The sequence below is a fragment of the Salvelinus alpinus genome, chromosome 1 (assembly GCF_045679555.1).
Source record: "Salvelinus alpinus chromosome 1, SLU_Salpinus.1, whole genome shotgun sequence".
In the NCBI taxonomy this organism is placed as follows: domain Eukaryota; kingdom Metazoa; phylum Chordata; class Actinopteri; order Salmoniformes; family Salmonidae; genus Salvelinus; species Salvelinus alpinus.
In genome coordinates, this window is record NC_092086.1 from 93286268 (window position 1) to 93302644 (window position 16377).

The following is a 16377-nucleotide window of genomic DNA, read 5'->3' on the forward strand; positions in this document are numbered from 1 at the left end:
AAGATCTGATAGCCATTCAGTGTAAAGAATATGCAAATATAGAAAAAACAGAAAGTGGGCAAATACTTTTTCACGGCACTGTACCCCTGGTAGACACTTATAGAAAAACAGCATAACACATTACAAAGTACACTAGTCCCAACGTTAATATATGGAAACAATTTGTTTGCTGTGTTGAAGTACATCCATTATAATACTGTAACAGTACAGTAAATGATTGCTACATTTGTTCAGCTGCTAATAATATCAAGGTGTATCCCTGTGACATGGTGTGCCCATTGACTTAGCCAAGTGTGACCTTACCAAATGCTCTGCCCACTGTTGCTATGGCCATTGATTCCCTAGCCAACATACAATCCTCCCTCTCACATTGCTCACCTAGTTATCCTTCACAACTGGTATATTTTTTCTCTGTGGAACATTGGACTCTTTTAACAATTCAACTCTCAAACATGTGTGACACTAAATGCATGACCATGTGTCATCCCTTGCCCTGGTGTATTTATATTTTATGCATTTGGAACAATTATGGTAATATTCAAGATAAGATTTTTCCTTTCCTGTGGCTGTGTTTCTATGGATGGCTTAGCTAGATAAAGTATTGGTAGTACATGATACGTTTTGGGGATTAATATGCAATGATTTCTCCACCATTATCTTTACAATTGCTTCCAAACATGTATTTCACATGAATAGGCTCTGAGAGGGTTAAAACAGGTGTTCACATGTACAGTATACTGTATAAGAGCTGGACAGATCTATTCTGGGCCTGTGCTCATAAAGCGATATGCCAAGCTAGAATTGAAATAGTTCTCAGAGCCATGACCTAGTGCCTTTGAGGAGGGTAGTGGTAGTGGGGGCCAAGCCTGTTGAGGCACACACTGAGCAAATTCATAATTGTTACTAATTTATTATATTAATAATTTGTTGAATAATACTGTTATCAATATTACTATGCATGTTTTAAGCATAACGCCCTTCGTTAATGTCACAAACACAAAGACTGAGAAGATGAAGTCTCAAGTTCCCATGATTGCATCCAGGTTAGAGCAACTATGCATGCACCACATGTTGAGGGACATCATTAGTCAATGATTCAGGGGCTTCTTAAGCCTGGGATAAACGGGGAAGCAGACTGAAGATCCCTTATCCTCTAGATTCCATCTAGTGTCCCACTGTGATGAACTAAACTACTGACCTGAGAAATAACTATGCACAGAAAAACTATTCTCACCTTAGACTTCAACAAAACTTTGTAAAAGCAGCGAGGATGTCTCTTAGCCATACGGTTATAGTTAGAGTATTTGAAATGCCTATTAGGTTATTGATCCGATAGTTGGGAAGCAACAATTAGTATTTCTCTGTCACTCACACTCCCACGCAAGTGCCAAGCACGGAGCGGCAGGTAGCCTAGTGGTTAGAGCATTGGACTAGTAACCGAAAGGTTGCAAGATCGAATCCCCAAGCTGACAAGGTAAAAATCAGTCATTCTGCCCTTGAACAAGGCAGTTATAACCCACTGTTCCTAGGCTGTCATTGAAAATAAGAATTTGTTCTTAACTGACCTGCCTAGTTAATAAATAAAATAAATATAGAGGCAGCTGAAATAACCGTGTGAACCTAGAGCTCAGCAACCCCACGGTGTTATCTGGCAGAAATAATTATATTGAGTGAATGGTGGGTTATATACAGTTGAAGTCGGAAGTTTACATACACTTAGGTTGGAGTCATTAAAACTTGTTTTTCAACCACTCCACAAATTTCTTGTCAACAAACTATAATTTTGGCAAGTCGGTTAGGACATCTACTTTGTGCAGTACACAAGTAATTTTTCCAACAACTGTTTACAGACAGATGATTTAACTTATAATTCACTGTATCACAATTCCAGTGGGTCAGAAGTTTACATACACTAAGTTGACTGTGCCTTTAAACACCTTGGAAAATTCCAGAAAATGATGTCTTTAGAACCTTCTGAGAGGCTAATTGACAGTCATTGTAGTAAATTGGAGGTGTACCTGTGGATGTATTTTAAGGCCTACCTTCAAACTCAGTGCCTCTTAGCTTGACGTCATGGGAAAATCAAAATAAATCAGCCAAGACCTCAGAAAAAAGATTGTAGACCTCCACAAGTCTGGTACATCCTTGGGAGCAATTTCCAAACGCCTGAAAGTACCACGTTCATCTGTACAAACAATAGTACGCAATGGGACACCATGGGACCACGCCGCTGACATACTGCTCAGGAAGGAGACGCGTTCTATCTACTAGAGATGAAAGTACTTTGGTGCGAAAAATGCAAATCATTCCCAGAACAACAGCAAAGGACCTTGTGAAGATGCTGGAGGAAACAGGTACAAAAGTATCTATATCCACAGTAAAACGAGTCCTATATCAACATAACCTGAAAGGCCACTCAGCAAGGAAGAAGCCACTGCTCCAAAACTGTCATAAAAAAGACTACGGTTATCAACTGCACATGAGGACAAAGATTGTACTTTTTGGAGAAATGTCCTCTGGTCTGATGAAAGAAAAATATAACTGTTTAAACTTAACTTGTATGTAAACTTCTGACCCACTGAAATTGTGATACAGTGAATTATAAGTGAAATAATCTGTCTGTAAACAATTGTTGGAAAAATGACTTGTCTCATGCACAAAGTATATGTCCTAACCGACCTGCCAAAACTATAGTTCGTTAACTTCTTTGGGGTAGGGGGCAGTAGTTTCACGTCCGGATGAAAAGCGTGCCCAGAGTAAACTGCCTGCTACTCAGGCCCAGATCCTAGGATATGTATATTATTAGTAGATTTGGATAGAAAACACTCTGACGTTTCTAAAACTGTTTGAATGATGTCTGTGAGTATAACAGAACTCATATGGCAGGCAGAAACCTGAGAAAAAATCCAACCAGGAAGTGGGAAATCTGAGGTTTGTAGGTTTTCAACTCTTTGCTTATCCAAGATACAGTGGAAATGGGGTCATGTTGCACTTCCTAAGGCTTCCACTTGATGTCAACAGTCTTTAGAACCTTGTTTGATGCTTCTACTGTGAAGTGGGGGCGAATGAGAGGAGATTGAGTAAGGTCTCTCCCAGAGTCCCACAAGCTGACCATGCGCTGACCATGCGCATTCATGTGAGAGTTAGCTGCGTTCCATTGGATTGCTGAAGACAAAGGAATTCCGGTTGGAACATTATTGAAGATTTATGTTAAAAACATCCTAAAAATTTATTCTATACATCGTTTGACATGTTTCTACGGACTGTAACGGAACTTTTTGGACTTTTCGTCCGTACTTTCAGCTGGACTTGCACGCGCGTCGTGAGTTTAGATTGTGTACTGAACACGCAAACATCAAGGAGGAATTTGGACATAAATGATGGACATTATCGAACAAAACAAACATTTATTGTGGAACTGGGATTCCTGCGAGTGCATTCTGATGAAGATCATCAAAGGTGAGTGAATATTTATAATGCTATTTCTGACTTATGTTGACTCCAACATGGCGGATATCTCTTTGGGTTGATTTGTCGTCTGAGCGCTGTACTCAGATTATTGCATGGTTTGCTTTTTCCGTAAAGTTTTTTTGAAATCTGACACAGCGGTTGCATTAAGGAGAAGTGGATCTAAAATTCAATGTGTAACACTTGTATTTTCATCAACATTTATGATGACTATTTCTGAGGTGAGACGCTACCATCTTTCATACCCTAGAGAGGTTAACAAGAAATCTGTGGAGTGGTTGAAAAACGAGTTTTAATGACTCCAACCTAAGTGTATGTTTCACGACTTCCGCCGAAGTCGGCCCCTCTCCTTGTTCGGGCGGCGTTCGGCGATCGACGTCACCGGCTTTCTAGCCATCGCCGCTCCATTTCATATTTCCATTTGTTTTGTCTTGTTCCATACACACCTGGTTTTCATTCCCTAATCACACTGAATGTATTTAGTCCTCTGTTCCCCCTCCATGTCTTTGTGTGAAATTGTTTTATGTTATGTGGGTATTGTCATGCGCCAGACTTTTGTTCATGTTCCGTGTTTTGGGTACGTTTATGTACTTATGTGCTTTCGTTTGGACCGGAATAAAAAGTGCGCCTGTTAACTACACTCTGCTCTCCTGCACCTGACTTCGTCTCCAGTACACACCCGTAACAGTATGTTAACTTCCGACTTCAACTGTAAACACTTTTTTTCGTCACTACATGATTCCATAGGTGTTATTTCATTGTTTTGATGTCTTCACTTTTTTACAATGTAGAAAATTGTAAAAATATATAAAACCCTTGAATGAGTAGGTGTCCAAACTTTTGACTGGTACTGTATATATAATTTACATAAGTGTTTAGACCCTTATACTCAGTACTTTGTTGAAACACCATTGGCAGTGATTACAGCCTCACATTTTCTTGCGTATTACGCTACAAGCTTGGCACAGTGTATTTGTGGAGTTTCTCCCATTCTTCTCTGCAGATCCTCTCAAGCTCTGTCAGGTTGGAATGGAAGCGTTGTTGCACACTATTTTCAGGATCTATACAGAGATTTTTGATCAGGTTCAAGTCCAGGCACTGGCTGGGCCACTCAAGGACATTCAGGGACTTGTCCCGAAACCACTCCTGCGTTGTCTTGGCTGTGTGCTTAAGGTCGTTTTCCTGTTGGAAGGTGAACCTTCACCCCAGTCTGAGGTCTTGAGCACTCTGGAGCAGGTTTTCATCAAGGATCTCTCTGTACTTTGCTCCATTCATCTTTCCCTCGATCCTGATTAGTGTCTCAGTCCCTGCCACTGAAAAACATCCCCACAGCATGAAGCTGCCACTACCATGATTCACCATAAGGATGGTGCCAGGTTTCCTCCAGACGTGACGCTTGGCATTCAGTCCAAAGAGTTCAATCTTGGTTTATCAGACCAAAAAATCTTGTTTCTCATGGTCTGAGAGTCCATTAGGTGCCTTTTGGCAAACTCCAAGCGGGCTGTCATAAGCTTTTTACTGAGGAGTGGCTTCCGTCTGACCACTACCATAAACGCCTGATTCGTGGAGTGCTGCAGAGATAGATGTCCTTCTGGAAGGTTCTCCCATCTCCACAGAGGAACGATTGCTCAGTTTGGTCGGGCGGCCAGCTCTAGGGAGAGTCTTGGTGGTTCCAAACTTCTTCCATTTAAGAATGATGGAGGCCACTGTGTTCTTAGGGACCTTCAATGCTGCCGAAATGTTTTGGTACTCTTACCCAGATCTGTGCCTCAAAACAATCCTGTCTTGGAGCTCTACGGACAATTCCTTCAACCTCATGGCCTGGTTTTTGCTCCAACATGCACAGTCAACTGTAGGACCTTATATAGACAGGTGTGTGCCTTTCCAAATCATGTCCAATCAATTGAATTTACCACAGGTGGACTGAAACTAAGTTGGAGAAACAGCTCAAGGATTTGTAATGGAAACAGGATGCACCTGAGCTCAATTTCTAGTCTCTATACTTATGTAAATTGATATTTCAGTTTTTTTTTTTATAATTTAAAAAATAAATTCCCCAAATACAGGTGTGCCAAGCTTGTAGCGTCATACCCAATAAGACTTGATGCTGTAATTGCTGCCAAAGGTGCTTCAACAAAGTACTGAGTTAAAGGGTCTGCATACTTATGTAAATGTGATAGATTTTTTATATTTAAAAATATAAATTAGCAAACAATTCTAAAAACCTGTTTTCACTTTGTCATTATGGGGTATTGTGTGTAGATTTATGTGGAAACATTGTATTTAGTCAAGGAGTCTGAATACTTTCCGAATGCACTGTATATCATAATTAAACTTTGAATGGGATATTATTTGAAACAAGTTGGCTTTTCACTATAGCTTACAGTGTGACATATCTTCTTACAGTCTCACCTGTCAAGAGTATGCTCTCCCTTGGTACGTCCTTCTCTGTTGTTCTTTTGTTATATTTAAACTTTCATTCCTCTCACGTTTTCCTTTCCTCTGATTTGAAAATTGTTAACAGTGTTGTGGAAATTCATGAAAACTGAGAGAGACTTTGTAATTTCTTCAAACAATCATCTTTATTTAATATTGATTAATTATTGCAATAATGAAGCTGGTCTACCGCACACTCTCAGGTGTGTTGCTGAGAGTTTAACCTTTAATGAAAAAACAGAGATCTTCTATAGGAGACCTAAAAATGCTTAGCCAGGGCTGGTTCCACCCCTCCAATGCTGATCGGGGGGCATCATAAGCCACCTTGGGTTAATCTCCTGTGGTCATCTACACCCGGTGCCATTTCCCAGATGCAAGAATGATTAGACGCAATAAGGGATTGTTCTACTCCTCCAGGCTATCTCTATCTCGGGTCATACACACCACATCTTATCTATGGAATGCCAGCTGTAGGTTTTTATCACCAAGTCATGAATCAATAGTCAGCTCAAGCTCCAGAGGCCCAACTCAGTCCCATAGACAGAGATAAGAGAATCAAAGCTATTAGAGATGCATAAACAGTATTATAACAATCTTGTAATTTTTCTCTCACAACAGCTGCACCAAATATTACACTATTCTTCTACCATTACTCATCCGTGTCCCATTTCTTGACCTTATGTAGCACGTAAACTGAAGAAGATTGTACAGCTGAAGAGTCCGGAGGAGGATCTGCCCACCCAAGGCCCCACTGATACCATCCAGGGAGTCTCTCCCCAATCCGGCCTGAGCTTCCATTCCCAGCTGGTGTTCCTTAACATCTTGGAATCCATTGAGCCAGAGGTGGTAAATGCGGGACATGACCAATGCCAGCCGGACTCAGCTGCAGCGCTGCTCACCAGCCTCAACGAACTTGGGGAGCGCCAACTTGTCAAAGTGGTCAAGTGGGCCAAAGGCTTGCCAGGTACAGTACTGGAATAGAAGAAATGTATTTCCATGTTGTTCTTGATTAATTGTTTAGAAGATGACATTTTATTTATAACAAGTTTGCAATGGCATTGCAGCACATTGGAGGTAGAGAAGGCATGTATCATATTATGATAATTATATTCTAATCAATGATTGTTATCCATTTCCATGTGGTTATTCATTTTCTTCTCAGGTTTTCGGAATCTGCATGTGGATGACCAGATGACAGTCATCCAGCATTCATGGATGGGGGTGATGGTGTTCGGCTTGGGATGGAGGTCCTACAAGAATGCCAACGGCAGAATGCTCTATTTCGCCCCGGACCTTGTTTTCAATGAGTATGTGATACGATGTGATAGTGAATTCAATTATCTCCGCTAAATTACCTTATTACCACCAGGGCCACCAACTCAGCGTTGTCCCCATTTTGTTGGTGGAGATTTCCTCCAGTGAGTTGGCTGTAATAAGTATGGCAGATACCAATTTTCATTTTTTTGTCCATCTCTTTCTGTCTCTGTTTCTCTCTCTTTTTTCTCTCACTCTTTCTCCCTCGCTACCTCCTGCTCACTCTCGGTCTATCTTTCTCACTGATATGTCTAGAATTAGATGTGCACAAGGGCTTACAAACCTGGCTTTCAGTAACATTTATATTTAATTTCCTTGTTCGGTGTTCTTTTGTCACATGGAAAGTCCTGAGGAATATTAGATTTGTTTTTGCCTTCAATCATACAGTGTCTTCAGAAAGTATTCATACCCCTGGACTTATTCCAAATGTATTTGTCTTACAGCCTGGATTAATATATATTTTCTCTCTCACCCATCTACACACAATACCCAATAATGACAAAGTGAAAACATGTTTTTAGAATTTTTTGCAAATGTATTTTAAATGAAATACAGAAATATCAAATTTACATAAGTATTCACAGCCGAGTCAATACATGGTAGAATCATCTTTGGCAGTGATTACAGCTGTGAGTCTTGCTCAGTAATTCTCTAAGAGCTTTGCACACCTGGATTGTACAATATTTGCCCATTATTCTCAGCTCTGTCAAATTGGTTGTTGATCATTGCTAGACAACCATTTTCAAGTCTTGCCATAGATTTTCAAGCATATTTAAGTCAAAACTGTGACTCGGCCACTCCGGAACATTCACTGTCTTCTTGGTAAGCAACTCCTGTGTAGATTTGGCTTGGTGTTTTAGGTTATTGTTCTGCTGAAAGGTGAATTCATCTCCCCGTGTCTGGTAGAAACATGTTTTCCTCTAGGATTTTGCCTGTGCTTAGCTCCATTTCGTTTTTATCCTGAAAAGCTCCCCAGTCGTTAACGATTACAAGCATACCCATAACATGATGCAGCCACCACTATGCTTGAAAATATGGTACTCAGTAATGTGTTGTATTGGATTTGCCCCAAACAAAACACTTTGTATTCAGGACAAAAAGTGAATTGCTTTGCCACATTTTTTGCAGTATTACTTTAGTGCCTTGTCACAAACAGGGTGCATGTTTATTCTGCACAGGCTTCCTTCTATTCACTCGGTCACTTAGGTACAGTGGCTTGCGAAAGTATTCACCTCCCCTTGGCGTTTTTCCTATTTTGTTGCCTTACACCCTGGAATTAAAATAGATTTTTGGGGGGTTTGTATCATTTGATTTACACAACATGCCTACCACTTTGAAGATGCAAAATTGTAAAACAAACAAGAAATAAGACAAGAAAACAGAACTTGAGCGTGCATAACTATTCACCCCCCAAAGTCAATACTTTGTAGAACCACCTTTTGCAGCTGCAAGTCTCTTGGACTATGTCTCTATCAGCTTGGCACATCTAGCCACTTGAATTTTTGCCCATTCTTCAAGGCAAACCTGCTCCAGCTCCTTCAAGTTGGATGGATTCTACTGGTGTACATCTTTAAGTCATACCACAGATTCTCAATTGGATTGAGGTCTGGGCTTTGACTAGGCCATCCCAAGACATTTAATTGTTTCCCCTTAAACCACTCGAGTGTTGCTTTAGCAGTATGGTTAGGGTCATTGTCCTGCTGGAAGGTGAACCGCCGTCCCAGTCCCAAATCTCGGTAAGACTGAAACAGGTTTCCCCTCAACAATTTCCCTGTATTTCCCAGTCACTGCCGATTAAAAACATCCCCACAGCATGAAGCTGCCACCACTATGCTTCACTGTGGGGATAGTGTTCTCAGGGTGATGAGAGGTGTTGGGTTTGCGTCAGACATAGCATTTTCCTTGATGACCAAAAAGCTACATTTTAGTCTCATCTGACAAGAGTACCTTCTTCCATATGTTTGGGAAGTCTCCCACATGCTTTTTGGCAAACACCAAACATGTTTGGTTATTTTTTTCTGGCTACTCTTCCGTAAAGCCCAGCTCTGTGGAGTGTATGGCTTAAAGTGGTCCTATGGACAGATACTCCAATCCCTGCTGTGGAACTTTGCAGCTCCTTCAGGGTTATCTTTGGTCTCTTTGTTGCCTCTCTGATTAATGCCCTCCTTGCCTGGTCCATGAGTTTTGGTGGGCGACCCTCTCTTGGCAGGTTTGTTGTGGTGCCATATTCTTTCCATTTTTTAATAATGGATTTAATGGTGCTCCGTGCGATGTTCAAAGTTTCTGATATTTTTTTATAACCCAACCCTGATCTGTACTTTTCCACAACTTTGTCCCTGGCCTGTTTGGAGAGCTCCTTGGTCTTCATAGTGCCGCTTGCTTGGTGGTGTTACAGACTCTGGGGCCTTTCAGAACAGGTGTATATATACACTGAGATCATGTGACAGATCCTGTGACACTTAAATAAAGTCCACCTTTGTGCAATCTAACTAATTATGTGACTTCAAGGTAATTGGTTGCACCAGATCTTATTTAGGGGCTTCATAGCAAAGGGAGTGAATACATATGCACGCAAGTAATTTTTTTGTATTTCACCAATTTGGACTATTTTGTGTATGTCCATTACATGAAATTACAAATAAAAATCATTTTAAATTACAGGTTGTAATGCAACAAAATAGTAAAAACACCAAAGGCATTGTAAGTATTGTCAAGTAACTACAATGTTGTTAATCCATCCTCAATTTTTATCCTATCAAAGCCATTAAATTGTAACTGTTTTAAAGTCACCATTGACCTCATGGTGAAATCCCTGAGCGGTTTCCTTCCTCTCCGGCAAATGAGTTAGTTAGGACCCTGTATCTTCGTAGTGCATTAATACACACCATGCTCAAAGGGATATTCAATGTCTGCTTAATTTTTTTAATTTGACCCATCTACCAATAGGTGCCCTTCTTTGCGAGGCATTGGAAAACCTTCCTGGTCTTTGTGTATGAAATTCACTGCTCGACTGAGGGACCTTACAGATAATTGTATGTGTGGGGTACAGAGATGAGGTAGTCATTCGAAAACATGCTAAACACTATTATTTCACACAGAGTGAGTGCAACTTATTATGTATCTTGTCAAGCACATTTTTACTCCTGAACTTATTTAGACTTACCATAACAAAAGGGGTTGAATACTTAATGACTCAAGACACTTCAGCTTTTCATTGGTAATTCATTAGTAAACATTTCTAAAAATATAATTCCACTTTGATACTATGGGGTATTGTGTGTAGGCCAGTGACAACAAATCTCAATGTAATAGATTTTAAATGCAGGCTGAAACACAGCAAAATATGGAAAAAGTCAAGGTGTGTGAATCCTTTCTGAAGGGAAGTAGTGATATTTAGTTCAGATCTGAATATTACTGAGTACGCCAGTAGCATAGGTGACTGAGGGAGTTCAATGACATTTAAAGTAATTCATTACTGAGGAATGTGCACAGATTTACACTATATATACACAAAAGTATGTGGACCCCCCTTCAATTAGTTTGTTTTGTCTATTTCAGCGACACCCGTTGCTGACAGGTGTATAAAATCGCGCACACAATCATGCAATCTCAATAGACAAACATTGGCAGTAGAATGACCTTACTGAAGCGCTCAGTGACTTTCAATGTGGCATCGTCATAGGATGCCACCTTTCCAACAAGTCAGTTCGTCAAATTTCTGCCCTGCTAGAACTGCCCCGGTCAACTGGAAGTGTTGTTGTGAAGTGGAAACATCTAGGCCACACAAGCTCACAGAGCGGGACCGCCAAGTGCTGAATCGTAGCACGCAAAAATAGTCTGTCCTCGGTTGCAACACACTACCGAGTTACAAACTGCCTATGGAAGCAACGTCAGAACAAGAACTGTTTGTTGGGAGCTTCATGAAATGAATGGTGTTCCATGGCCGAGCAGCCGCACATAAGCCTAAAATCACCATGCGCAATGACAAGCGTCGGCTGGAGTGGTGCAAAGCTTGCCGCCATTGGACATGCGTTCTCTAGAGTGATGAGTCACGCATCACCATCTGGCAGTCCAATGGACAAATCTGGGTTTAGCGGATGCCAGGAGACGCTACCTGCCCCAATGCATAGTGCCGACTGTAAAGTTTGGTGGAGGAGGAATAATGGTCTGGGGCTGTTTTTCATGGTTTGCGCTAGGCCCCTATGTTCCAGTGAACAGTATACAATGACATTCTAGACGAAACTGTGCTTTCAACTTTGTGGTAACAGTTTGGGGAAGGTCCTTTCCTGTTTCAGCATGACAATGCCCCCGTGCACAAGCGAGGTTCATATAGAATCTTTTTTTTGAGATTCGTGTGGAATAAATTGACTGGCCTGCTCGGAGTCCTGACCTCAACCCCATCGAACACCTTTGGGATTAATTGGAACGCTGACTGCGAGCCAGACCCAATCGCCCAACAACAGTGCCCAACCTCACTAAAGTTCTTGCGGCTGAATGGAAGCAAGTCCTTGCAGCAATGTTCAAACATTTACTTGAAAGCCTTCCCAGAAGAGTGGAGGTTGTTATAGCAGAAAAGGGGGGGACCAACCCCATATTAATGTCCATGAGTTTGGAATGAGATGTTCGACATGGAGGTGTCCTCATACTTTTGGTCATGTAGTGTATATTACCTATATTGAATGCATTATTATTGGTAATATAAATGTTGGAACTAGAGTACCCTTATTAGCATTGATCCATGTAGCTAAGTAATATAGAGAATATAACATTCTAACATGTACTATAAGTAGTGTTGGGGAAGATTATATAGTTTACCAAGCTACCACACTGGAAGAAGTTAAGCTACACTAAAGCTACCCTTGAGTAAAATATAGTTTACTTTGAAAATAATTGTTCACTACATCCAAACTACTTTGTAATATTTATCATATCTAGATCTGAAATGTCATAGACTACAAATTGCAAGAACAGATCACTTTTGAGTCAGATGTTAACAGAATGTGTCATTTAGCCTATGAAACACAAAAACTATGATTCAAGTGAGAATTAGGCAGGTCTGATGCCAAAAAAGGAAATTCCTACTTCTTTATGCAAAAAAATGTGTGTGAGCTTCCAGTAGCTACATCTCCACATGATATTTTGTTTTTTTATTAACTACGAAAAATAAAAATAAAGATTCAGTACCAATCACTGCAATCCTGTATTCAGACGGTATACCCTGCGGGCACAACTGGTTGAGATGACATCATTACAACCAGATGTTCCCGCTTAGCAGTAGGTCAAAGGTCACATATAACTATCTTCAAAAAGAGGGAGGACGCCAATTTTGTAATCATTGCAAAAGTTTCACATACTGGTCTCGCCATCTTATCCTCTCATCTATTTGCCCCCTCTATACATAATCTCTCATAGCAACAGATGATCCCTTTCTTAATATATTCCCCAATATATTCCCCCCAGGCTTTTTATTGGCTCATTCTCAATATACTCTATCTCACCCTGTTCCTCCTCTCTTTTCTCACGTCTCCCCAGCCATCGGATGCACATCTCTAGCATGTTCGATCACTGCCTACGGATGAGACACCTCTCCCAGGAGTTTGTCCTGCTGCAAGTCACTCAGGACGAGTTCCTCTGCATGAAGGCCCTGCTCCTCTTCAGCATCAGTGAGTGTTGTTGCCCAGACAAAGGCTGAGAGGTCCATTAACAGACTATAGAAAGCATCACATTGTGTATTTCTTCTTTCATGAAATTGATTTGCAAGCAATTTCCTCTAGGCCATTTTCATAATGCTGTTGAAATGGAGTACAATTTGAGATACACTACATGACCAAAAGTATGTGCACACCTGCTCGTCGAACATCTCATTCCAAAATCATGGGCATTAATATGGAGTTGGTACCCCCTTTGCTGCTATAACAGTCTCCACTCTTCTGGAAAGGCTTTCCACTAGATGTTGGAACATTGCTGCAGGGCCTTGCTTCCATTCAGCCACAAGAGTATTAGTGAGGTCGGGCACTGATGTTGGGTGATTAGGCCTGACTCACAGTCGGTATTCCAATTCATCCCAAAGGTGCTCGATGGGGATGAGGTCAGGGCTCTGTGCAGGTCAGTCAAGTTCTTCCACACCGATTGACAAACCATTTCTGCATGGACCTCACTTTGTGCATGGGGGCATTGTAATGCTGAAACAGGAAAGGGCATTGCCCAAACAGTTGCCACAAAGTTGGAAGCACAGAATCGTCTAGAATGTCATTGTATGCTGTAGCATTAAGGTTTCCCTTCACTGGAACTAAGGGGCCTAGCCCGAAACATGAAAAACAGCCCCAGACCATTATTCCTCCTCCACCAAACTTTATAGTTGGCACTATGCATTGGGGCAGGTAGTGTTCTCCTGGCATCCGCCAAACCCAGATTCGTCCGTCGGACTGCCAGATGGTGAAGCGGGATTGGTTCATCACTCCAGAGAACGCGTTTCCACTGCTCCAATGTCCAATGGCGGCAAGCTTTACACCACTCCAGCAGACACTCATCATTGCGCTATGGTGATTTTAGGCTTGCGTGCAGCTGCTCGGCTATGGAATACCATTTCATGAAGCTCCCGACGAACAGTTCTTGTGCTGATGTTGCTTCCAGAAGCAGTTTGGAACTCTGTAGTGAGTGTTGCAAACGAGGACAGGCAATTTTTACACGCTACGCGCTTCAGCACTCGTCGGTCCTGTTCTGTGAGCTTGCATGGCCTACCACTTCACGGCTGAGCCGTTGTTGCTCCTAGAAGTTTCCACTTCACAATAACAGCAATCTTTTGTTGTTCATGTATTGTGGACAGTAGAAGGAGTTGATATAGACTACATATACAAAGGTATGTGGACAACGCTTCAAATTAGTGGACTTACAGTTGACCAGGGCAGCTCTAGCAGGGCAGAAATTTGACTTAGGATGCCACCTTTCCAACAAGTCACTATGACGGTGCCGCATTGAAAATCACTGAGCTCTTCAGTAAGGCCATTCTACTGCCAATGTTGGTCTATTGAAATTGCATGGCTGTGTGCTCGATTTTATACACCTGTCAGTAACAGGTTTGGCTGAAATAGCCAAATCCACTAATTTGAAGGGATGTCCACATACTTTAGTATATACAGTATAGTGTAGCTTCCATTGGAACCAAACAGTGCATTTTTTAAAAATAGTTTAACAACAGAGATTCAATATTGTGGACAAAACAACTACATGCTGTCTCATTTGCAGTTCCAGTGGACGGTCTTAAGAGTCAGAAGTACTTTGATGAATTGCGGCTGACCTACATCAATGAACTTGGTCGCGTCATTAACTACGGAAGGAAGTCCAACTGCTCTCAGAGGTTGTATCAACTCACCCGTCTCATGGATTCCCTCCAACCGGTGAGAGACAATGTGCATCCTCAATAACTGTATTTGATTTATTCTGTTGTCATAGCAGATTTTATCATACATTCTAAGTTATGAAATTCTTACTTTGTTTTCCAAAGCAAAATCGTAGAATGTGACAGAATTGTAACCTTGTCTTGTCTCTGTCCATCTTTCCAACCCCCAGGTTGTGAGGAAACTCCAGCAGTTTACATTTGATCTGTTTGTCCAGGCCCAGTCTCTGCCCACCAAGGTCAACTTTCCAGAGATGATTGCAGAGATAATCTCAGTACATTTGCCAAAGATCCTGGCAGGCTTGGCCAAACCAATCCTGTTCCACAAGTAGCAGGATTTGCCATCATACTGAGAAAAAAATCCAATCCAAGCTGCCTCTATATACTTCAGCCAAGGCTCTGTTGTGTTTCCCTTGTAATGTTCTCTCTCTCCCATTTTTTTTATATCTAATAGCTCAATGTACCATTTCTGAAATCATTGTATCATTACAGTAGTTTAGCCGCTTATCAGACATAATTGAGATAATTTTCTCAGAAGGGCAGCAAGGTTTTAGCATTTATTTCAAGTTGCAAGGTGTCACCTTGTTGACAGCCCAATCTGTCCTGTATTTCAAGAAAAAAAAATACACAAGACTAGTAGTGTTATGTCAAATGTAAGAATCAGAAGAATATCATCCATTGACTGGATGAAGACAACACTAAACAACATGCAGAAACAGTTAAACATAGCTATGCATATCTCTACTTTAGGAACTTTCATGAGATTGTGCTATGCAACAAAAAAAAAATTACCAAAAGGAGTGTGAAACAGTCGTTTGCAGTATACTCTTACATACACCGTCTATCTGTATTTACTAGCTAACTACTCAACGGTTGTATCCGACTGACTATGGTGTACTAGAATGCTATTTTTAATATACATATACAATGCATACATCACTACATGTATTGTACAGTATTTAAAACTTTCTTGCTAGTTATTTAGGTAGTGAACAAACAGTAATTCTAATGGTACAGTCATACTTTAATCTATCCACCCAAAGTGACTAACTAATTCCAGACACAAAGCGAGACAATTGGAATTAATAACTTTCCAGAATATTTTCTGCGCATTTAGTCTGCGCATTTAGAATATTTTCTGCACATTTAGTCTGCATGTAGTTTCAGATGACTCTTTTGCGTCACACATGACAGTATTGTGCCCAAATTAGTTGGTCAAACTGAACATACTCATAATCTATTAATGCTGAAAATCCTCTAAGGTTTAACTCTGCCTGAATATTTGCATTTTTTAGTTCATCAGAACATACAGAGGTGCATGCGCCATGTGTTTGTAGATGTTAGAATGATTTAATCTTTATTGAAAACAACAGGGGTGGAACTTTGGTTTTAGAAGTGGGGGGAAATAGCGTGCCAAATTCATGTGGCCATTTGTCACCAACAATTGCTTTATCATGAGGTCCATTAAATGCAAACAATGTTCAAGCCAGGGGAGAACGAATGCCTCTTCTCATTGAAGCCTTGAAGTTCAAGTCCGACCTTGGTACTGCAGGCATTGTTTGAAGAAAACAGGATCCCCCATTATAGTGAATGGGAAAATAGCAATCTTCGTGGTCAATCGTGTAAAAAAATAACAATCATGGTGCCAATAATTGCCTCTATTACACCAAATGTATGTCCCTGAACCAATTATTTTCAAAATCGCACAAGGATAATTTAGTAGCTAATGCCAGCCTGCAGTATCCCAGTCAGCCTTCAACTTT

General features: G+C 40.9%; 1 protein-coding gene across 2 annotated transcripts in view; it reads left to right on the top strand.

The window, feature by feature from the left end:
- The window catches only part of LOC139534833 (androgen receptor-like), a 51585-nt gene extending 36183 nt beyond the window's left edge, over positions 1–15402 (top strand). For both annotated transcript variants that reach the window (XM_071334298.1, XM_071334290.1), the window contains exons 4-8: positions 6590–6868; positions 7067–7211; positions 12751–12881; positions 14464–14615; positions 14788–15402. In XM_071334298.1, the coding sequence (XP_071190399.1) occupies positions 6590–6868; positions 7067–7211; positions 12751–12881; positions 14464–14615; positions 14788–14946 (866 nt within the window). In that variant the 3' untranslated portion in view covers positions 14947–15402. The remainder of the gene's footprint in view (positions 1–6589; positions 6869–7066; positions 7212–12750; positions 12882–14463; positions 14616–14787) is intronic.
- Positions 15403–16377: the final 975 nt, after the last annotated feature.